The sequence below is a fragment of the Rhopilema esculentum genome, chromosome 13, assembly GCF_057945365.1.
Source record: "Rhopilema esculentum isolate cy_ngs chromosome 13, ASM5794536v1, whole genome shotgun sequence".
Taxonomy (NCBI): Eukaryota; Metazoa; Cnidaria; class Scyphozoa; order Rhizostomeae; family Rhizostomatidae; genus Rhopilema; species Rhopilema esculentum.
In genome coordinates this window covers 3,500,046-3,524,438 of record NC_142827.1, presented here as the reverse complement: position 1 = coordinate 3,524,438, position 24,393 = coordinate 3,500,046, and the positions used below count along the sequence as shown (strand labels likewise).

At 35.7% G+C, this 24,393-nt stretch overlaps 3 protein-coding genes across 4 annotated transcripts; all 3 read right to left on the bottom strand.

Moving 5' to 3' along the window:
* Window positions 1–1,043: 1,043 nt before the first annotated feature.
* On the bottom strand, window positions 1,044–5,863 carry LOC135692278 (uncharacterized). Its single transcript, XM_065210377.2, has 3 exons — window positions 4,171–5,863; window positions 3,129–3,248; window positions 1,044–1,400 (listed from the first exon to the last, which is right to left on the bottom strand). Exons 1-3 carry the CDS (start codon window positions 4,352–4,354, stop codon window positions 1,183–1,185), a joined length of 522 nt encoding a protein of 173 aa, XP_065066449.2. The 5' UTR covers window positions 4,355–5,863; the 3' UTR covers window positions 1,044–1,182.
* A 650-nt stretch (window positions 5,864–6,513) lies between these two features.
* LOC135692277 (large ribosomal subunit protein uL16) lies at window positions 6,514–11,582 on the bottom strand. The gene is made up of 6 exons (XM_065210376.2): window positions 11,551–11,582; window positions 11,304–11,332; window positions 10,811–10,869; window positions 10,037–10,283; window positions 7,395–7,557; window positions 6,514–6,722 (listed from the first exon to the last, which is right to left on the bottom strand). The coding sequence occupies exons 2-6, from the start codon at window positions 11,324–11,326 to the stop codon at window positions 6,561–6,563; spliced, it is 654 nt and encodes a 217-aa protein (XP_065066448.1). The 5' UTR covers window positions 11,327–11,332; window positions 11,551–11,582; the 3' UTR covers window positions 6,514–6,560.
* A 2,335-nt stretch (window positions 11,583–13,917) lies between these two features.
* Window positions 13,918–22,772, bottom strand: LOC135692273 (hydroxyacylglutathione hydrolase, mitochondrial). 2 transcript variants are annotated; one of them, XM_065210370.2, is made up of 9 exons: window positions 22,613–22,772; window positions 19,966–20,108; window positions 19,077–19,141; window positions 18,169–18,286; window positions 17,331–17,436; window positions 16,515–16,618; window positions 15,811–15,912; window positions 14,709–14,788; window positions 13,918–14,396 (listed from the first exon to the last, which is right to left on the bottom strand). In XM_065210370.2, exons 1-9 carry the CDS (start codon window positions 22,713–22,715, stop codon window positions 14,300–14,302), a joined length of 918 nt encoding a protein of 305 aa, XP_065066442.2. In that variant the 5' UTR covers window positions 22,716–22,772; the 3' UTR covers window positions 13,918–14,299. The 2 variants fall into 2 exon arrangements, with proteins under 2 accessions (XP_065066442.2, XP_065066443.2); XM_065210371.2 differs by lacking the exon at window positions 13,918–14,396 and having other exon boundaries at window positions 14,709–14,799.
* Between the last annotated feature and the right edge of the window lie 1,621 nt (window positions 22,773–24,393).

Here is a 24,393-nt window from a genome sequence, read left to right as displayed (position 1 = left end):
GCATGGTTGAGGCAATGAGACTGGCTCAGGATCGAGGAGACTGGAAAGAGACATGGTGCAGCTGATGTTTTTTAGGTTTTTATGACAGGCTTAGCATTTTTAAGCAAGTTATGCTTCCCTTCCAGACAGTACCGACCAGAGATAGGACTGATGGATCGGTTCTCTGGTAGGGAAAAGCCATTGCCAATTTTCAGATTCATTGGCAGCATTAGTAAACGGACTGACTTTAAAGCTTAATTGAACGATTTTGCGTATTAGGGTCTAAATTTTATGTGACTGTAAACAATACTATGACTTAAAGCAGAGTGACTAACTACCATCTGAGTCGACTGTGTTCACCTCTTTTATTGCAATATCGCTCATTTACTCCTCGTCAACTTCAAGCTGACATCGAGACCTGTCAACCTAAAATTTTCAAAACCTGGAGATTTCAGATCTTTTGTTGAGAAAAAAAGGGAGATTTGGCCAAAAACAGGGGGATCCCTGGAATTTCTTGAATTTATAAACAACATACCTGCAAAAAAGTCCTGTTGGACAAACAGTTAATGACAACAATTATCGATGGTTTTCAACGTTTTCGTCGATTTGTAAACACTAACAAAAAACATTGTCACGAAGAAAGCCATTTCAATCATTTTTGTTATAAGATAGCCTCTGCTAAAAGACAAGAAAAACAGGGAGAAAATTCTAAAAAAACCGGGAGACTGGGAGAAAGCAAGGAAAACCTAGAGTCTCCTGGCAAAACTGGGAGAGTTGACATGTCTGCATAGCACATCAGTTTTGAATATGTTAAACGGGGCCATCGTGTCGAAAAAAAAACTGTTTTAGAGTTATTCTATTGGGGACAAGATAAATGACCTCAGGGAAAGAAGCATTGCTATTGGGGTTTTAAAATATCAACACAAATTAATGACCATTTATTAATTACAAAAAGATGCATTAATAGGACACATGCCAATCAAGATGTCAGCCTTGATCAACTTTTTTTTGAGAGAATCAAATGTGAACAATGTTGTTGAGGCAGTCATCAGATAAAGAAAATGTAAAGTTGGCAATTAAAATTTGATTTGACCAATATTTACATAAACTCATCAAATGTCATTTTTGCATATATACACACTATTTACTAACTATCTACATTCACTAGAAATTGTGTTCTGTCAGAATTCAGATTCCCCTGATTTATTGCCCTGTGAGGAGACCAGATTCTGGTCCCAAATTATCATCTGGTGTGGCCTGAATGGGCTCTGTTGTAACATCGCGTTTTTGTTGGTATGTCACAACCTGACCATTTAGTTGGATAACATATTCTCCATCCATTTTCTTATCAACTTGAGTAGGCAAAGTGTTCTGTTTACTCCTTTCTCGCTTTTTTTTATTCTTCTGCTTTTTCCAATAAACTGGGATACAAAAACATGTTATTTCTATATATTCCACATGACAACCAAAACAAATAAAATCAAAAGTTTCATTTAAACAAAACAAATCAAGTGTCATAAAAATAGACTAAGCCATGTTTTAGTATAACAAATTAGTCGATATTTATATAGAGTATGTCTCAAACAAGCATGTTTAATCTTCAGCTTGTTGAAACATTTATGAGCAACTTGAAAGAGAGGGTCCATGCAAAAGGAGGGGGCAGGGGGCAGACATTTCCCCACATTATTGAAAGTTAAGGTTTGAAAATAGCCCAAATTTTCACATAGATTTATCTTATCAGCATGTTAGTAATTACTTTTATTTTCATGTAAATAGATCTTGATAACAATAGGTAGGATGAAATACCAATCTGTGGCTTCTTATTCTGTGGCCTGTAATAAACTATTCAACTAGATGGAGATATTATCTCAAAAAACTTTACAAAACAAAAAGGATTTTTAGTGAGTCTGCCAATTAAGAAACATGCTGTCATTAAAAATTCTGGCAAAATCTTAGTTGTCAAGTAATGCTTCCCAATGGCAGAATCACAAGTTATGATTGGCATTTTAGATCCACAAGACCAAGGAGACTTTTCTTCTGTTTAAAGGGACATGTTTTTCTCTACCCACAAGTCTTTAGGTTCCTACGCAGAAAGAATCCTACTGGCATGTGAATGTAAAAATGAAGGAACTCTTTTGGGTGGTAGCAACTCAATACTTTAAACAATTCAAGGATTTACAGCAAAGAAATCTTTTGGACGCCCTTTTGTAATGGCCTGTTAAATTTCTCTTTAAATTGCAAGGAACTAAGCCCTTTGGTGGACCTTCTTTTAATGTTGAGGAACTATGTCAGCATATTGGCAAAATTTTGTTACGGGGAACAAGGAAAATTGTTCCATTTGTTGCCACCCCCCCCCCAGTCTACAAACCGTGGCATGGACCCTTGGAGACCATAAGTTATTCAAGGGTGCTATAAAAATGAATAAAAATTGAAAGATTCCTTTTTTAGGAAAGGTGATTTATACCAAGTAAACAAGAATGTCCATATTGCATTACACTTTGGTAAGAAAGGTATATTAAAAAAAAAATTCTTTTCCCAATTATCATAAGCATATATACATACACTTTTCTTAAGCAAATTATCCTTTCCATACCCCCAAAAGAAAGATGATAATTTTTTGGTAGTCTGGCACAATTGAAACATCACTCATAGCCTTGACATTGTGGTGTCATACTCTTTAGAGGGGTACCAGGTATACAGGCTGAATCACGCAATCGTGCATGAAATAACTGCATTCACGATTTCATGGTACTGGAAATTAAATTTCAAGATCACGCCCGCTAGAAGCTCTCTGAATTTTTTAATAACTATCTAATAGTAGTAACTTCTTGTTGGCAGAGCCATCGGCATTGGAACCTCTGAATAATAGAGACATTTACCTGGTCTGGTAGTGGAAACTGACATTTACCAAGACATTTATCAAAATTTGTTTCAAAATTCATTTTCACGCAATCATGCATTTGTAATACTGATTCAAAGGTCACGTGCCAATGTCTATTCACGCATTCACGCATAACAAAAATTTGTTTCATGAATTCATGCATCGAAAATAGGCTGATCATGCAATCACGCCAAAATACCTGGTACCCCCATATAGGAACAACTTTTAACATAGTTTTAGGTGAATGCTAAATTCCAAATGAATTTACCTGTTATTGCAATAATGGTAGCCAAAACCAGAAATCCTACGACACATGCAACTGTGATGTATCCAGGAGAAATGCCAGGGTCGCTAGAAGGATTCATGACACTCCTTGCTGTTGATGTTGCTAGTGAAAAAAGTATTATAAGACTATTACAAAATTCTGGTCTCCTTCACTAGCAAATAGCCTCCTTCAATGGTCTCCTACAATTCACATCTTTTGAGATATATGAAAGGAGGTTCTAAGCAATATATAAAAATTATCTTAACAAGAATTTCATAACAGAATCTGAAAAAGAGACTGGCAAGTAATGAGTAGGCCAATGAAAATGAAAATAGCAAGCCCACTATCTGCAATTTTTCAGCAACCAAACTATGTTTATTATACTAAACATGGCAGGGTCTTTATTACTAAATCATATTTACTCCTTTTATTGTAGCTACAATGAATTTTAAATTTAGGACAAATTAGAATCTTAAAAACAGAAAGATTCATTGTTAACAATTTCAGACAGCATGCTCGTCAAACTGCCAGTTGAATGCCAATTCGTTTCAATTGTTATTCAATTGAAAATTGTTCAATAGTTATACAGATTTTAGGAACTTTATATATCATAGAGGGGAAAACTTAACAACGAAAATGTCCTAAAGCAAAAATAAATTGAGAAGGAAAACTAAGAAAACGGGAGAAACAGATTAGTTACCTAGAATTCATTCATATAAATTAAAATTATTTGGCCCGAAGCCTACATTATGTTTGCATGACTATGGTTGACGTCATCATGACGTAATCTCTCAAAAGAGATCAGTAACATCGAAGAGAAAGGTTGAAATTGTTATAAATTACAGAAGTCGTTGATTAATTATCATAGGTTAAAGAGTTGTAAGTACATATTCTAACAAATCTAATAAGACACTACATTGTTCAAGTTGGTCTGGAAAAAAAAATTATTGCAATATGTCTTCCAACACCTTCATCTCGGATAAAAGCCCTTATTAGCGAACATGAAGTTGAAACATCTATTAGAATAAAACAGAACACGACTTACAGAGATTTCTCCACGCTGGAGTACGGATCTTTGTTGCGACGGTAGTTGAAGTGCGGCAGCATTCCTCGCACCAAAATTCGGCCTTCCCTTTAGGCCCGCAAGTATCTTCGGCACACATCACTACTACGTCACCAAAAGCCCGAAATCCAAGTCTTCCATCTTTATCCTTAACACACCGGTCCATCAATCCTTAGTTTGTTACTTCACTGACGTCCTACTTTAAATTCTAGATCGATCTGCAAAACTGTTCTCTGACCATCTGCTTTCTGGAGAATGGAGGATCATCAATCGCCAAAGGCTTTCGAGAGGGGAATTCCCACTTCCCAGAAAATTCTAGAACGAATCTCATATTTTGATTGGCTAAAAAAAGCAGACATGCCTCCAATGGCCTCTTTTGAAATAAATTTTGATTTATATCTTTCCAAGGGGGGAGGGGCTAAAAATGAAGAAAATTAAAGGGGTTTTATTGCTTTATAAACAGGAAGTGCTTTATAAGGTGTTGTCAAGGAACGTTTAGGGTTTCCAAGCTATGACCTCACACAAGTCTCTCTTTAGGACTTTCTGATTGCACAACCAGGGGATAAAAACACATCTATATTTTCGAAATCAGTCAAATATGCTTAAAATTTGCTAAATATGGCCACGTAATCAAAGGCACTTTCCCTAACAAATTACCATAATTTAGTTCCCATCAAATTACGGTAGCTTCTGAACTACAGCCAAGATAACACTTATCTGGTAGCAAACTTCAAATCTTTCATTTGCCATAGCTTAAAGTTTGGCAAAGATTAAATTTATGTTTGGATCAAAGTGTGTACTTTCAGCCGCCTTTGGCCATGCAGTTTTCTGAAAATAATGGCCTCTTTATCATTAGCTGTCTCACTTGAAAATGGTTGATTGTAAAATCACATATCGATTTTCATGAGACTAAATTTAGATGACATGGACTAATCTTTACTGATAATTCTTTTTGCTAGAGAGTAAGTCTGCAATATGTTTTGTCTTACATCTAAAGTCTTACATATTTTTTAAAAAGGTTTTGGCAGGGGTATATGACATGACATAAACATCTTGAAAGTATGGGTTGCCCTGTAGGCTGCTTTGGGGCTAGATACAGGGAGGGGGGTTCTCAGAGAAAAATAATATCAAATGTTGCTCTTATTGATAAATTAAACAAACAATAAATCATTGTTTGTTACATGAAGGATGGCAAAGAATCTACCAAAAAAGGTAAAAAGGCCAAAGCCCCTGTTTTAGAAAAGGAAGCCAAACTAAGACAGAATCTGGCACAGAATAGGGATTTACCGGATAATCCGGCGCCGGATCGCTGATTTTTTGAAAATCCGGTTCCGGCCGGATTTGTTTCCGAAATCCGACCAGTTGCCGGATTTTCCAAAACTTTAATCAAAACTAAGAAAATTTGGAAAACCAAGTCAGACTCCCTTCATACAGTGATCAAAAATGGATTTTCCAGAACTAAACAATATCGATGATAAAACAAGCGCCTTGAAAACAGATTTGAAATGAAAGTGCTCGTCATCACGAAACAGGAAGACTGGATGATATAATTCACAAATTTGATCCAGGGTTGCCAGATCGGCTTTTTAGGCCAAATTTTTCATTTTTGGTTTTTAGATTTAGATTGCCTGGAAAAATTTGACCTTGTTGGCCTTTTCAGCAGACGTCCAAAATTAATAAGTAATTACTACATTCATAGAACAGTTAGTAGTTAACTACAAAGTGTTAACCAAATTTCAAATTTTATCACCTAACCTAAATATTATCTTGATATTAGCAAAGGGTTTTGGAAAAAAGTAAGATTCTTATCAAAGTTAAGAAATTATCTAACAGGCACAAGGGTAGAAATATAACCAGTGCCTGCTCGATGGATTCTTGAGAGTTTTTTTGATTTGGCCTTTTTATGAGCATTTTGGCTTAAATTGCTCACCAGTCTAGCCTTCGTTTGTAAATTCAATCTGGCAACCCTGAATAGGTCTCTTTGATCTTCTCGCTATACATTTTTTCGCAAAGTGGCTCAAAACTTTTTATTACTTAAAATTCTATAAATGGTCAGATTATCCGGTAGAATCCGGCCGGATATTCCACGAAGAAATCTGGTAAATCCGGTTCCGGCCGGATTCTGAAAATCCTGATCCGGTACACCCCTAGCACAGAAATAAAAAATTGACTGAAAAATTTAACTGAAATAAAAAAAAGAGTCAAATTTCAAGAAAATCTGGACAGTATTGCACTTAGATGTGATGCTATATATGGATTGATCCATACAAAGGATACTTATCTAGCAACAGCAGAAAAGGAAGCTAGAAAATACTACTTTTCAGATACTTTTGATTGAATTCATTCAAATGTTTTTTCACATTGATTTACAACTAGGCACTGATTTGAACCCTGCGCTTCCATGCACTGAGTGGGCCACGGGGTGGAAGATACTTTGCATGCACACCATCTGGCATCAAAGTGCCATCATTTCTTCTACTGAGGTACTCATCACGTTCCCATTTTGTAAAGCCCCATTTCTTTGAGATGAAAATCTAAAAGAATTAAACAAGGTTCTTCAACTTTCTGTATATATGACATTCAGTTGAATAAGTGGAAACATATTTGTATTTGGTCCCCTTTCAAACCTTAAATAGAACTGACCCCATTACAGTATAGTTAATGGGTTTACTTGAATAATTCCATGCTACATAACAGGTTCTTAGAAAATGAATGGATAGGTGAATGCAAGGGTTTCAAGTTCGCAAAAGTTGAAAAGATAGGCCATGAGACAAAAATCTGACACAAGTTAACTGATGTCCTGTGTTAACAGAACACAAACTCATCCAGCCTGGTAACCCATCCTTAACCTGTCTGATATTCAATTCATATAATAAAACAATCCTTGCTAGAAAATATCTGTAGTATCAGCCCAATATAATTTCGAAATCAAAAGCTACATGTTTTCATGTGCCTTTTCAGTAAGAATGTGCAATTTTTCTATAAGATGGATGTGGCAATGCAAAGCTCAAAACCTGATTGCTCCAAGTTTCATTAAAAACCCAAACAATACTGTTAGTTAGTTAGAGCTGAGTAAACCAGGGAAATGCAGGGTCTACTCAGCTTTAACTGGTATCAAATGGTATCATATGATATCACACATTGTAAACCATAACTGCTTGGTTCAATGCAGAAAGTCACAGGTTAACTTTTGTCAATTTTCTTACTTTTTGTCTTCCTGGAAACTTGAATTTGGCTCTTCTTAAAGCCTCAATTGCAATTGGCTTATGGTTGTCCTTGCATCGCACAGACATGATGGGTTGCCCAATGTGAACTCGTGCAACTGTGCCTTGTGGCTTTCCAAAAGCACCTCTCATACCAGTCTGGAGCCTAACATTGAAATATAGATACAGTGAGGCTATATTCAAAAACATATACAAATGTGAGCATGGAAACAATTTGATAAATGGCAGCTAAAAGATCAATTATGAAACATGATATATATATAGATTAGCCTTTTTGAAAAATTCTATTATGCAACAGCGGCCCCACTTATCTTGAGTCTATGCTGGCCACAATCTCTAATCTAATTAAAAAAGAAACACATCAGTTTGAAAAACAGTACATGTTTATATAAATATATATATATATATTGAGTATTACGCTCCCTTACACTAGTTTGGTCGAGCACTCTATGTCTGGGACTCTGTGGGGACCTGCTTCTAGCATTATGCGAAGCTCACTGCGCATGCGCTGTTTGAGTACTCTGGCAGGGTCCCACAATCAATCCGTTAAACTGCCTTGTTGCTCTGACAGCATAGCTCGGGTTGTGTCTCAGACAAGCTCTGTGCTGCACTGACGAGCCCACAAAGGGCGAAACAGTACTGTCTGCAGATTGAGTATATATATATATATAGAAATTTGTCTTTTGATACTTCCGTAGCACAGTGCTCAATACGTTAGCACGTAGAGCGTGATATATCATAGATTGAAGAAATTAAAATATATATATATATATATATATATATACCTAAACTTTCTATGTGTATAAATATTATAAAAACAAAAATGGCCAGAGCAGACAAATTTCCAAAAGAAAACTCCATGGAATAGGTAACTTAAGCCCCAGCAGTAAATATATAATGCCCTATTTCAATATATAGTTTTCAAATAAAAATAAATTTTGAGGACATTTTTACTTTTCTTAGCAAGAAGTTCTGGGGAACTTCAAATCAGTGCTTCAAAACAAATTCTGGAAATATATATCAAAGGGTCGATTAAAATTTATTTCATAAAACTTGAATTGAATACATGCACATTTGCTTTGATTATAAACATATTACTGGGACGATCTTTCAGCTGAGAAATCAGACTGTAGGTAGTGAATGATGAAATCAGACAAACAACTTCTAAGCTGTTGGGGAGATGAGTCTAAACTTCTATTGTTTATTGCCATAATTCTATCCATTTGTCTGAACCAATGAGAAAGTGCAACGTATGGGCATGCGCATAAAGGGAAAGGCAAAATTAATATTTTATGGCTCTTCACAGCATTTAGTCAAACTTATATATATATATATATATCATAGTTGCATCATATAAACCAGAGTTTCTTTTGTGAAAATATTATCTGCTTTTTAATTATAATAGGCAGCTTGGGCTTACTTAAGTAATTCTACTCACACATTCAATTTCTGCTAAACAAACTTCTCAGAAATTTTTTTTCACCAGAGAAAAGCTTCAAAGTTTCACCAAATTTTTCTTCAAAACAGCAAAATATTCTTTCAGTTTTGCAAAAAGGTAAATACATTCTCTTGTCTATATACTAAGTAAGTATGAACTATCCTTGCCAACAGAGCCTTTTCATGGTGTAATTTTGTATTGGAAGTTTGTTAGCTCTGACCCTTTTTTAGACCCTGTCCACACAATACCGGATTCTAGATCCTATACGAATATGAAGCTCTGTTCACACAGTACCAGATTCATTTTGTATTGGATTAACTCTTGTCCACACGAATAAACTACGCCACAACACTACCCCGAAAAATCCACTGTCTTGAAGCAGCTGCATAACAACCTGGAATGTTGTTTGTGGTTTTCCTCTTTTTCTGATTAAATGTAATCTTTGACCTGACAGAACTGATAAGCTGTTTTGTTTTGAAGAAGAAGTATTTTGAAATCAATTTTCAAACAATCTAATTTTCCTTTGCATTCCTGTGAAGCTCATCATCATCGCAAGGAGCATATTTGTTGTTTAACTGCAATCCACTGTAATTCTGCGTCTTGAAAAGTGTGCCAAACTGTTTTTACAAACCCCGAAAACGAAGCTGTCTTTTCGAAACAGAGGTTTCGGAGCAAAACCATATCGGATTCATACGTTCACACGAGCTCAAAAGAGAGCCGATACGATTCCATTCCATATTCACAGCGGAATGGTTTCACTCCACAAAAAGGATACTGAACGTATCGGATTCAAGCGTCATTGTGTGAACAGAAGGCCTATCTGATATGGAAAGCAATCCGATGCAAAAAGAATCTGGTATCGTGTGAGCAGGGCCTTTGCCTACCATTTCCTAACTGCTGTGCCTTTCTAACTTGTTTTTGGAATCTTTCTAACTTTGACAAGGATTAATGGTCTTTGCTTTTGTGGCCTTCACTTGGGATGGGCATGAACCTTGCATTTTTGCTTGGAACTGACCCTTAAAAAGCTTCTTTATGTGTTAAATTCACTAAACTGGTTTGAGCAAAGGGAGAAATTCAGTCGCCTTGACTCCCCAATCCCTGCAACCAAGACTGATACCCTTCTGCCCCTTTTCAACTCTGTAAAATCACAAAACGATATGTACAATGTATATACTTCAAAACAAACCTATCAGCTCCTGCACATGACAACATTTTGTTGATTCGGACAACATGAAAGGGATGAAGTCGCATCCGAATATGGAAAGAATCTTTTCCTGCCATCTTAATGAGGTATTTGTTTGCGCAGATGCGACCAGCTTCTAAAGCTTCACTTGACAACTGTTCCCACTCATCAGAGACCATATGCACACAAAGTGGAAAGTCATCAACTGGTGCCCTCTTTCTTCCAAGATCAAAGATTCTAATTTTTGAGTCTGTCATGAAAAAAGAAAATTTTAGCTACAAAAATGCATTGTTTAATTCAAAACACACAATCTAGAAGGTTACTTATTTTGTTGTGCTGTATTGAGCGTTTAATGAAAGACAAAAAGCAAATTAAATAATATTCAAATAACAATATCACAGAAAAGCAGGAAAACAGCAAACCAAACTACTTTCATTTGACTAACCTCAATCATCCTAAGTAACCTAACAATGTATCATCACACAATGTCATCAAAATGAATTGCTTTTGTTTAATTTTGCTTGCAATAGGGCAGGCTTTTAATGCTTGACACAGAAAAAACTATTTATTTTCAAAAAGAATATAAATGAAAGCAATTTTTAGCACACTTTAGGCTCTTGGCTTTAGGCTCTGGTGAGGCTCTTAAAAAATTAACACACTTTATATATATTTATTTCATTGCAAAAAAATCTTTCTAGGACCAACACTTGGAAACTCTAAAAGATTTATAGTGTTTTAGAACCCTAAAAAACACACTAATACAAAATAATCAATTACCTGGAACACCACGACAGAACCTTGACTTGGGGTATGGCTTGTTTTTACAATAACGATAGCTATAAAAAGAATTAAATTATTCAGAATGCTACTGTGAAAAAGATCCGAAAAACTGGAAAAACATATATTATTAGAAAAACTGTGTCCGATAAAACAACTGTAGAATACCAACCAAGGAAATCTTTTTCCCTTCTTTAGTTTTTCTTCCTGGGACTCATCCTCGATAAAGATTCGATCGAGGTGGTTTATTGGACTAATTTCTCAGTTTAGTAGGCTTTAGTTGCAAAAGAACTTGACAGTTACTGTGCTTTGAAATTAGTCTGATAATAAAATTATCTATAAGCAAATCTTAGGCCCCCTTGTCAAGTTCCTAAATAATACCAGAGAAATGATATGGTAGAAAAACTAGTTTTAAATGGCGAATTTTCTGTACAGCAACACAGAAGAAATTTAACGAGAAAATATGAGAAGTTCAAATAGAAAAGTAACTTACCATCTTGCTGGTCTGCGACCCATTTTGATCTAAAATCGATAGGACAAGTTTGAAAAATTAGGCCTTGGAAGATCCAATAGGCTAAGAAATTAAACTGAATTTATCAAAATCTAGTAGACAGGTAACAAATAGAACAAAATGCAGACAATTTTACTTTAGTACTGCTTATTCTAACCCAATGAATTAGATAGAAATTCACAAATGCCGTGATTCGTGTGGATTCTTAAAACTTGTATTGCTCACTCACCGTTTTCGATCAAAATTTATAGAGAAAGGCCTTAGAGAAGCGCAGATCCAAGCATGATGCAGCGATCTCGTTTAGGTTATCGCCTCGTATGGAATCCTTTGTCATGTCTGTCAGTCTGTCATCATCACCTAGAATTTTCTACAAGTCACGACAAAGTATGCATAAAAACAAAAATTTTACAGCCACTGTTCTAAAAAGGAACGGGTATAGGACAACATAGTTTGCCGGTTTTTTATTTCATTGACGCAGATTTGATAAAATGATAAAAGAATATCAGGCGACCAGGGGCGTCGTGGCATGGGGAGGGGGCAGGGGTGCGCCTGCCCCCTATCATCGACCATTCGGAAATTTGTCGGAAATTTCGTATCTGTTCAGAAAAATAATACTTTTAGCTCATAGAAAAGCAAGAAAGTTCAAAGGAACTAGTTAGTATAAGAAGGAAGATATAAACAAAAAAAGTTTTCTTAAGACTGTTAAACTCGTAAGTTTTTATTTTTCATTCTGCCTATCAAAATCTGTACAGTTGTACAGGAAATAGCAAGCTTGCCAATTGATTTTACTAAATGCAAGTGCACCTTTTTAAAGCTCAAGTGTGCTCAAATGTGCAAAAAGAGGCTGCGATCAACAATGGACCAAGAGAGGTTGATTAAAATGTTGAGCTTGACTTATTTGACACTCAGTTGTGATGAAGTAATCGGCAAATTTGCTGAAACACCATTGCTAAGGAGACTTCTAATGCACTGAAAATCGTCCAGTTCGTTTCTTTAGATTCTTAAGACATTAATTATCAGCCATACTGCGAGTCTCACTAGTAATCACAGATACTGATTATTGATTATTAGGATTATCCAATTGTCGAGTGGTAAAATTGATGCTGCAAAAGATATATATTGTTTCCCATGTCTTCTGCATTCAAAAACCTGCGCATGCGCTTGTCATAATTTTAAATCAAACCCGTTGTCGCAAAATTTGCAAGCTGTGCCCCCCAAGAGTCTCTACCCACGACGCCCTGCACTACGACATTAGTCAATTTTTTGAGGCTTCGGCAAACTTATGAACCAGAGGAGAATGGAGGTTTGAAATATTCAGAAGATCGTTTTTAACAAAGGAGGGTCCTAGGCAAAATCACAATTGTAATCTTTTTATAATTATGCAGCATAGTTTTATTTGGTTTAAGTTTGACACAAAGATAGGAGAGATTCTCCAAAGTTTAAAGCTATCCTTTGGACAATCTGGACTGGATTAGAGCCTGGTGAAAGTAGAAGGGGAAAAGGTTGAGCAGCAACAACAAAAAACCAAAACACATCATCAAAGATATACTACGAAGATTTTCTTTTCAAATGAACACCTACAAAAGCTACAGTTTTCTTTTCCTTCCTCTATCTGTGGTTAGAGATGCAGAAACGAGAAGTCTTTGAAGAGCAAAATGCCTTTTAGTAGAGTCATACTCAACGCGCTATCCAAATAGTTTTATGAAATGATGTCCTAGACGATTTTTAGCACATGATGACCGAAGTCAAGATCACATCCAAACTTTTACCGCCAAACCCAAAATTACTGACAGCTTCTTCTAAAAGTGGGGTTGTACCACCACCACACCCCCACCTCTGCAACCCTGGTGAAAATATTCTTAATTGTAGCTGAACTTCGGTTTTAACCACATCGAATTCTGTTCGATAGTGTGTGATAACAGAACATGGAGCTCCATTGAAGGTGGGGAGAGAATGGCTGAGCTGAGAAATTAGATTTTGAGGAGCTGAGAAGTGAAATAAGTAAGAGCAATTTTCCTTGGTTAAATGTCATTCTTTTTCGTCTCGAATGTCAATTTTTCAAGTTTTTGGCAGCGAATAATTTCGTTTGATCGTGGCAGCGAAAAATTTCGAAAATAATGATTGTGATGTGTAAATTTTGTAATGTATATATTTTACAATTAGAAAGCGTGTGTTTTACTTACATCATCTTAAGCTAGGGTTTAATAACAATGAAAAGTTATTTTCGTGGATTGTTCTACTTTTGAACTTGGGAGACGATCTTTTTCACGATGCACGATGGGAATTTGGATTTTTTTCGAGTAAGAATTTTTAATGATAAAAGAAATCTCAGAGGTAAGTAGTTTGATAAAATGTAAATGTCACTATTTCATTTCTACTTTACCGTATGTCTGGAGAAATGACTGAATGTTAACAATACTTAAGCTCTTCATTCATAAATACAATAAGATATAAGGGCTAGGGTTAAGGTGTAACAGATATAGGCTGCGAAATATTGAAAAATAAGAACTCTGTGAAATGAGCTGTCCTTTGAAAAACCAAGATGGAACAATATGCAGTCGAAGGGGTAGGTAAGGCGTGGAAAGATATCACCGAGTTACAGCCTATGTATGACTTGTATCATCCAATCGCTGCTTACTTACACCTTATCAATGCAAATACATTAAGTTTGAACAAAAATAGTCGATTCTTATTCTTGCTATAGATGAGAAACAGCAACTACTTCTTTGTTAGTAGACAATACAAAGTTTCGAATGAGTGAAGCAAACCCCCTGTCTTTGAGTCAAGGAGTATGCGCATGGAACTGTATCACGAATGCTCTTGACTCTTTGACGGGGGCTGCTCACAAATAAGAAGACTTTCGCTTGTTCATTTCCCCAACTTTAATCAGCATGCAAACGGACTTCGTGTGTATTCATTAAGGCATTCTTCTTCTGCCCGAATGTTGAATCAAGCGCATAGGACAGCTTCAGCACAGACTACATCTTAGGGCGAAATGCATCTTTCTCTTTGCGCAGCGCCCCCATGGTGGCAACAGGATCTGTTGTTTTAGTATGACATTGCACCACTGCCTCACTGTAAAATATAAACAAAACAATATTACGGTACGATGTAGTATCATTTTGTGCAACAATAATATAATGCAGAAAAAGGAAGCTATAATTTTAACAGTTTATCGAAGACCTAATCTTTAGAGCAAAAATTCCACTTGTACGACAAATTTCAGTCAGTCCATTATTTCAGTACAGTTTATTATTTTTCAGCTTTTTAGGCTGTACAGAACTTGAAAATGAAAAAAACAAAAATCAGAAAAAGTTAAAGCTATGGTTTAATAAAATTTTGCTAGAAAGTCGTGAATCGAAAAATTTAGGCAGATCCCCGACTTACTTGACTCTCATGAAAGGGTTACACTTCAGTTCCGCTTCAATGGTTGATGGAATGGTTGAAAGGTTACTTTCACGTCGGTTCTTCAATAAAATTGATTAGGGAATAAAAAACTTAGCACTTGTACCTTAGAGAGACTTCTATAAAAAACCTTTAAATAGGATTAATAGCAGCTCTCTAATAATCAATGCAAGAAAAAGCAGTTGATAATAGACTGGTGACATACACTGTAAGACATTAAGGCAATCGAGATTTGGAGGTGGAACAGGGAGAAAACATATGGACTGAAACTTCGAGTCCTACACTGCATTGATTACGGGCAAAACGCTGGATAAAGAAACCCTTTTCTGAAAAAGCACAAATGATACAGAGAGTTAAGTATAGCCAGCACTGCTAAGCGTGAACAATTTTTTAGCGGCAAGAAATTGGGAAAAGGCTTTGATAAAAGCAAATATTTTAAAGCATAAAAAAAGTTGTTTCATCTGACACTCCTCAGAGTATAAAGTGTCAGAATAAGTGTCAAAATGAACAAGATGGAGCATATACACCCAGTTGTGGATCGGAAAAAGACTGTCAGAAAAATGCGAACACATGACCGGAAGAGTTTTATAATCAGGACTACGTGCCTTTAGAAAAATAATCACTGAAGTCTAAGAAAGAAAACGAACTCATTCTGTCTATACAATGGCGGCTTTTTAGTTTGTCTCGTTTGTATTCCAAAAACGTCTAGATGAAAAGATGATCGGGCTCTGTACAGTGTACTCCAATCACAGTTAAATGTGCTTCATAGATAGTGTGCTGGAAAATGGTAGGGCAGATTGCAATGATGTTATTTTTAAGTAAACAAGGGAATTTATAACACACTTAATATTTTGTCTTTTGCTAAAAGGAGCACGATCAACTCGCAGAATACTGATAAAACACGTTAACGGAAGCTTTTGAAGATAATTCGATACAGGGTTGAAGCAAACCTGAGCGAATCACTTAATTTTCTCGCAAAATTTCTTCATTTCCCACTATTCAAGACATCCTTAGCCAAGACACTGTTGATGATATAAAATATTAGTTTATCCATAAACAATGTTTTTAAATAAACAATTGATACCTTTGCCCATGCCAGCTTATCGATAATATCTTGGTTTCCGGGTTCAACATGAAGGGCATACTTCAGATTGCTCACTGTATACTCGTGGCCACAGTACACTGTCTGTGAGGCAAAATGAACATACACATGAGAAATATGAAACAAAGGAACAAATAAAGTCTGTTTTGATAGACAATATGATAAAACGGAATGATGTGACGAGGTAGGATTTGAATATTGTTATGTCACTATCGGATCTGGCAACCCTTACTTTGAATAAAGGGTTTGGATGAAAAGGAAGGGTGAGGGTGGCAAGGGGCTCCTTGAATTCTTGTAAACAGTTTGCAAATAAAACGAATCAATCGAGGAACCAAAGCCTAACAGAAACAATCGAGGCATGCAATGGTCGTGTACACACCTAAATATATGAATCCCTATACTCGGGCTGCTCAGAAAGGTAAGGCCGCTTTTCAAATTATTTTCAAGTTTGATTGTGGCACTCAAAAAGAAATATTGCTTATATTTGTCAATAAGACTTTTCATCTGTGGACTGTCGGTTTTAACAGAAAAAGCATGAAAGATTAATGTCCTGAATTTTTGTAATTAACTTTTACAATTCAAGAGCTTTTCATTACCGCATAGTTTCTAAGATTTTCAAAAATCAAGTGTGTGTTGAAAATTGAAAAGATTGAGAAAGCGTTTTGAAATTGCAAAGTAGATCTTACCGTTGCCGGTGGAAGGGTCGCTAAGACCTCATTCAGTGCATGGTGCATCTGCTCAGCTGTACCTTCAAAGAATCTACCACAACCAGAGACAAAGAGGGTGTCACCTAAGGCAAGAACATTTGCAAAAGCTAAACGCCTTTCGCCATCTTGAAACCCCTTTTTGGGCAACATAACAATCGATAGGGACAGACAGAGTAAGGCATGGTAAATATCCTTCAGATATGTTCATTAAGTCATCTTAATCTGTGGTTTATGTCGTTAAAATCGATTGTACGTCTCTGTGCATGTTTTTTATATAGTAAGTGTTGAACTCATTTTAAGGGGCAAATAACCTCATATCACGTAAGTGCTTCTTCGTATGGGTAAGTTATATTGAAATTCTGAATCGACGCCCCCGAACTGACATAGTCACATAAACCCTGCTGGGCGGCTGTCATCAAATCACATGAGTATATGTGAATAATGACAAACTTCTTCCATTCATTTCAATCAATGTCTGTCTCATAAAACTTCGATATCTTGACAACAAACAAAAAAGCTTGATTAAATCCTGATCTATTTACCAAAGTGCTGTTTAATAAATATTTATAAAACCTAAATATGAACCAGGAACTCTGCGGATTACATTCTTCTCAGCATCGGTTTATAAAAAAATAATAAAAACATCTTATGGTGTATGGATTCATAGTTCCTGGATTATTACATATTAGATTAATGTTTTATTATCCTTAGAAAAACACAACCAAAAGTTCTTGTCAGCAGTGTTTAATTATACTGACTTCTGAAAATCATGGTTTTAGGCCTCAATATTATCACCTGTGAATACACTGGGTGCCACCTTCCCATCTCCTTCTACAAAATAACAGATATGGCCAGAAGTGTGACATGGCGTGAACAGACAATTTATCTTCAGGTTTCCAACCTAAAATGACAAATTATGAAGACTGGCTACAAATCCTCCACAACTGTGGGGGTGGATGGGCTGTCTGTCTTTATGCAGTTCTGTCGTTTTAACGTGCTGAATAGAACACATTTTATTGTGAAAATGATTAGTATTAATGGAAAATTTCATGTCATTAATTTCATTTTCAACAAAGCTACAGAGACAATCATTTGAGGGGTCAGAGAACAATAACATTTCAAAAATAGTACTTGGGGGCACTTTGAAAATGGGTGTCGATTCAAATCTTTTAAGTGTATTATAATTAGCATCTAAATCAAGTTGCTGGTCATTGACTTCATTTTTAGCCAAGTTTTAAAGATTAGCATTTAGAGATCTGGAAACGATTACATTCTGTAAAAATGAATCTGGGAGCATTTTGACGATTTTACCGTGTTATGATTAGTATTTGTTGCAAATTTCATGTAATTGGTCTTATTTTCAACAAAGTTGTAGAGTTTATCATTTTAGGGGTGGGAACAATTAATCATTCTAAATATAGCTATTGAAGGCATTTCTCAGACTGGGTCACAATCCCATCTTACTCAGCATATCAAACTGCGTGGGTGCAGATTATCATGCTTTTATTGCAATCTGTGTTAAGTGCTTCGTATAAGAGGTTTTGCCTACTACACTTCTGATACCATGTGCCATGTCTCTGATTTTCTGTGCCAATTGAAACTTTTGCAGTTTAAATTTTCTAATAAATGGTACCTGTATATTATCGCCATGTTTCACTTGATTTGTAAGGGCACCAATTCTTTGATCTCCTCCATAAACTTTAAGCCCTGTTACCTTTGAACATAACTCTTCGTTTCCACCGGCATGATCCCTGTTAAAAAATCTTAAACAATAAGTAACAAAGAAAGATTTGAGTTAAAGACTATACCTTCTAGATATCATCACTTGATCAGTAGTTAAGACTTTCCATTTTAAATAAATGTTAAATGAAAGTTGCAGAGCTATTAGGATGTGTATGTCAGGAGGAAAAAAGCCAAACAGCAGGAATATCTGAATTTTCAAAGAACATAACAAAAAACAGAAAGAAGGAAATAATGAGGCCCCACATGTAGGGGAGGGTGGAAGAATTATCTTCTTTTTCATATTTTCATTCTTTTAATCAGTCTCAAGATATATTTTATTATTCCCCGCAAACCAGGAACCACAGAAGCAGGGGGCTTTTTGGGCTTTATCCCCCCTAATAATTTCCAAAATGTAATTAAAAAGCATACAAAATCAACCTGCTTTTGGTTTTGGCATTTTTGCCCCCCCCCCCAAAGTTTTAGCCCTCTCAATTTGTAATATGAGCTGCATTCCTTGTCGTCGATTAGCAATGTTCTTTTTTACTCTTATATGTTATGTTTAGGGGCCCCAGAGAAGGGGGTGTAGGGGGGCTATCGCCCATCTTGCCATTTCATACAAGGGTCAAGTGGGGCCAAAGTGCCCTTTTTATAAGAGTCCTTGTTCTCACCCTTATTGGTATCTTTTATAATAATATGAGAAGGAAAAGAAATAAATTCTGCTGGGTAGGAAATTGCATGGAATAGAAATGATAAATAACTTATGGGAAAAATAAAATTAGTAATCAGACACTGAACCAAAAAAGAATGTTCTATAAATACCAGTGATGATGTGTAGTGAGAGCCGTTGTAAGGTTAACTTTTTCATCTTTTACTGCAGAAATTACCTAAAAAAGAAAATGGCCGGACTTTTACTACTTTATACATCAAACTATGACCATTTTAATTAACAATTGACAAGGTATGTCTAGGAGGGTGATTTGTAATCGGATATCATTAGTTTAACACGTGTGAAACAAAATTAAAATTGGCCAAAGCAAGACATGTGACTTTTTCAGGGGTAACAGTTCAACCATACTTTACAAGACTAGTTAGAAACTTCTAGTAGTACAACAACAAAGGGATTACTTTGCTACAATTATAGGAAACAAGCAATATGACTAAGGACTATATATTGTCTGAAAATAAATTTTTAGATATTCTGGTGCACAAGCAAAGTGAAAATTTTTGCCAGCTTCACACCCAACACAAAAAATCAGAATGAAGTGAGCCAGTTAGCAGCTTGCATTCACCAATGATAATTACAGATTAGAAAATAGTTCAAAAGCACTAACAATTAAAAAAATAGCTTACCAGTACCCCCTCAAAGTGATTTGAAAAAGTAAATTTATGTAAGATGCAAATAAGGCTTAAATCTATGAAGGAAACCTTCAGGGCCCCAAAGTTGAAATTGTAGTAACACTTACAGCTTATTCAATGAGACTCAAATCCGAGTCAAGTACAGCTTAAAAAACAAACTATGACACAAGCTAGTGAGTACCAACAATCTCAAAAAAATATTCTGATGTTCTCCATATTTCTTTGTTCTCTAAAATTTCTTTGTAAATTTTCTCTAATTAATAAGTTATTTTGGATAAAAGATAAAAACCATTCATTTCTGAACAATACTTTACTGCATATCTTAAACAAAACAAAAAAAACTTCTAGAAACCTTTTCTGGGTTAACTGGGTCAACAATTGCAGCGGTATTTGATTCTTCATCAATCAGCAAATACATGTAATTGTCATCAAGTGCTGATAATACTTTCACTCTCATGTTGCTTGCAAATACTCTGGTTGACTTGGTGTGACAGCCTGTTAAAAATTGTGAATGATTAAACAAAATTAAATATCTCTATGTTGAGATGACAGGGAGGGAAAACATTAAAAAGGTTAATGAAGGTCTTATTTTGCAGAATTTAAACTGGGAATGCTAAAATATTTACTTATTTTGCAGAAGATCCTTGTTGTGCCCAAAAGATCACTTTGACCCACCCCATTGAAGTTTATCTAGAACCATAAAGTATGCCAGGCATGCTAGGTTGAATCTGTGCTCTGTCTCAACCTGCTTCGAGTTCTAGGTAAAAAAAGACATTGGCACTCAAAGCCTTAATAATTCAGAAGCCTAGCACTCCATGCAACACTAAAAAGGGCCCTTTCATTTCTTTCGAGTGGAATGAATGCTCCAACCTTAGTTTGGGTGAAACAATAAAGGTTCTTCTTGTATAGCAAATCCCAGAGAGTATTATCATACTATAAATCTTCCAATATGCGGCTTATTGGAAAATTTATAGTATGATAATACTCTCTGGGTGCTTGTTAATTCAGCACATTATTTGATGGGGCTTATTGGGGAAAGATATAAATTAGGTGTTTTTGTAAAGTTTTTATGCTTGGTAAATTAACTGTTGCAACAAAAATCATAAAATGCACTATTTATTTTATTATTCGCATTCCTAATGATCAGGGCTGACATATAGGGCTGTGGACATTATAATGTTTTTTCACAACATATCTACTTCAATGGTAGAATACACATGTGTATCTATTTGTCAGTTCCCATTTGCTATGTATAGGTCTGGTGGCCCACTGTGCAACCGAATTTGCTATATTTTAGATGCAGATAGATTTCCTCATGGGAAGGTCCCTTCTTGCTGAAGTGGAAGCATTTTTCAGTAAATTCAAAAGGTTACAAAGTTAAACAATGTTATCAAAACGACATGATAGCAAAGGAAAACCAGGCTACATGACACAATAATGCCAAAAAGTAAGGTCTTTCCAACCAATAATTTTCTTCTCTTTTTCATGGTTGCAAACTAGTCCAGTACCTCGTCACAATCAACTTCAGTGTTTCTGCAGAGACTCAGGGTCATCAGATTTGACAAATGATCATTTTCAATGGGTGATCGAAAGTAGTTTTAACAAACTCCTTGCAAAACAAGCCCTCTAAATAAGCATGGTAAACACTGGTAGACAAACATGAATTTGAAGCATCATAGAGAGGTTTGGAAAAGAAGAGCAAAGCCGATTGATCATAATAGATTTCAGGAGGTCCCTCAGATCATCTTCTTCTGTGTTTGTGACAATGAATGTTTTATAGAAAGGCTGGAAATCTTGAAGTTCGTTGATAGTGTCTGCAACATTGAAATCCCTCTAGTAATATTAAGAATTCGCTTCTATATGAGACCTTGCACCTTAAAAAGGATTCTTTTGGGGCAGATATTAAAATTTTAACAAATTCCCATTAAATGTCAATCCAATTCTGTGCAGATTCCATCTAGAATTGAAAAAATCAACTCTTTGCTTGTCATTTGTAATCGGATCAGTCTCCAGTTTTCGAGGTTGACATGGGCCTATATTTAAAATCTCTGTAGCACTTTCTGGTGTCATGGGAGTTTCGGTGGCAGAGACATCTTCAGCATAAAGCAAAATTCTGAATAGATATCTTAATTATCATTTTGCCACTTGCTTATTTGCCTCCCACTGTAAAGGTTCCGTGATCAACTGGAAAAATCTCAGAGCTTATCGCAAAAGCAATCCTAAAGTGTTTCCTGACAAAGGACCACTAAATTTTTCTGCAAGGATTAACTTTCTTGGCTATTTTCAGCCAATGCTACATAAAACTAATCAATTCAAAGCAAACAGCCAGTCATTGGGATGTGATTTGTGGAAAATTCTAAAATTTTCCGAAAATCATTTAGATTTTCCAACAAACAGCCTTAAAGAGCTAATGAATGGAGGGCATGGGAGGGCAATGCGCTCTGCTAATGATATGCTATTTATCATATACTAAAATTATGTATTGTAAAAAGGACATTTTAGTTTTTAGTTTGAACAGGACTGTTTGGTTGTGGCATAATTTTATACTTGATTAGGGATGTAAATTGATGGGTATTTTTGGGAGGGTGAAGGGAGCAAAATTTCCGAATGACAATAAGCCATTTATTATTTTGTACGAACATTGTACTAGCCATTTCTTACAGAGCCTTAACATTATGCAGTTCTGTCAATTCCTTCCTGAAACGAGAGAATTTTGGCGTTGGCTATTTGAAAATTGGGGCTTAGAATTTCTGATGTGACATCACCACTCCCCCCCCCTCCCAAACAACAGACCAACACCCCTGTATTTACACGGCTGGCTAAATTTTTGTTAAATATATTTCTTACTTCAGCCCTTACATTTATACTGATTTCCATAGGTTTTCGGAAAAAGGCAATACCTAATAAAAATTCCACAAAAAAGTTTATGAGACTTTCAAGGGGTGGTTTAAAAAACAACTTTTTTAACGTCTAAACTTACAAGATTTAACTAAACATACCTCTGGTTACCTCGGCCTTGCAAGGTTGAATAAGGAATTGAGTACGTCCGTGAATTTGACGATTAAGCTGCTTAAAAGCTAACAGAACATGTCGAAGTTTCATTTCACACAAGACAATCTGACCTATCTGACAATCTGACCTTCTTTAGTAAATTTGAAAGAGAGACAAGAACCAGAACGAGGACTTTGGATCAGCACCAAATGCAAATACAGAGGAGGCCCTGGAGGAGGACCAAAGCTTCGCTTTTGTTTGAACTTCATATATTTATATACCCGAAAAAAGTTCCATTGACATTCTATTCTTTATTTTCTTTGAAAGAAATGATGAAATTCATTCGTATAATACAAGAAACCGACTTTTATTGACTATGCAGATAGCACTGTCAAATCGCGGACAACGAATGTTCTATACAAAGGCCCAACTGACTTCAACAAACTACCAAACTATCAAAATTACCACAAATACAAAACTACTGTTTACAACCATGGTAGAAGAAGTTTTAATTAATAATAAAACTTTGCTTTAAATGGACATCAATTCAATTCATCAAATTTTATTTGGTTTTTTATATCATATTTGTTTTCACTTATGTATTAACTTAATACTTGGGTTTTAACCATTTATTTGTGTAAGTTTGTAAAATATTTTTAACGCACAACGAAAAGCCAATTTTGATAAAGCAAATTTACATCTGTTGTTATGCTGCTTTAAAATTTACATTTCTGTAGTTATCTCTAATTTTCGTATCTGAATAAATAAAACTGGTCTCGGTTGAAAATATGGTGTTTCAGCTATAAGAGGAAACTGCGACAATGTCACTACTGCAATTTCAGGGGCGGCGCCAAGAAATTCAAAGTGGGGAGGGGGGCTCGAGTTGATAGCTTCATTTCACTAAGGAAGCAAATTTTGTAAAACCCACTAAAATGCTTCAAAATATTTGATGCATATGATTTTAAAGGGCAATCATTATGCTACCGGAAAATTGGAAAGGACGGCGAGATGTTGTCGTAGGCCCTTGGTATAACTCTGAAAGAAGAGGGTTCCTTGCGAGCGTAGAGAGCAGAAAATCTTTGCGACCACGCCCTTCAGATCAGCTTAAAATATATTTCAGAATATTTCTTGTACTCATTTTCTTGAAATCGGTTAAGAAATTTGGCAAATTTTTAAGGCATGCCTTTATTACGATTGATTAATTCCAGTCTTAAAATGGAATTCAATGCTTTATAAGGCCTCATAGATCTCGGCTTATTCCTTGAAAATTAAGCAATAAAAGGGTTAATCGCACTATTTTTTCTTCTATTCTATTTCTTATCTTCTTTTCATTTTCTTAAAAACGCTTTTCCAAATGAGTGGGAGGGGGCTTAGGCCCCCAGCCCCCCTTTGGCGCCGCCCATGAATTTAGGATAAGATATAATGTAGCTGCTCAAATAAGGGAGGAATTTTGTTCTCGTCCATTGTTAACGGGTTTTTAGCCAATCAAAAGTCGCCAATCTTGAACTTTAATCATTTTGTAAAAAGAGACAAAATTCGAAAGAGATTTCTCATAAGCTGTGGCAACCAGAACTACTCTTAGACAGTACAGTCCTACAAGTTGATTTCCATGGCTTGTTGGGAAATCACAGGCTACCACAGCCTCGAAAAACCTACGATGCGATATCAAAACTTGTTTAGTGGCATAATGTTCTTATCTGTAACATGCATCAGTAGCAAAGCTTATCGAGGTAACTGATTTATACGATTAAAAATAACTTTGAAACGACTTACAAGAAGGGTTAAAAGT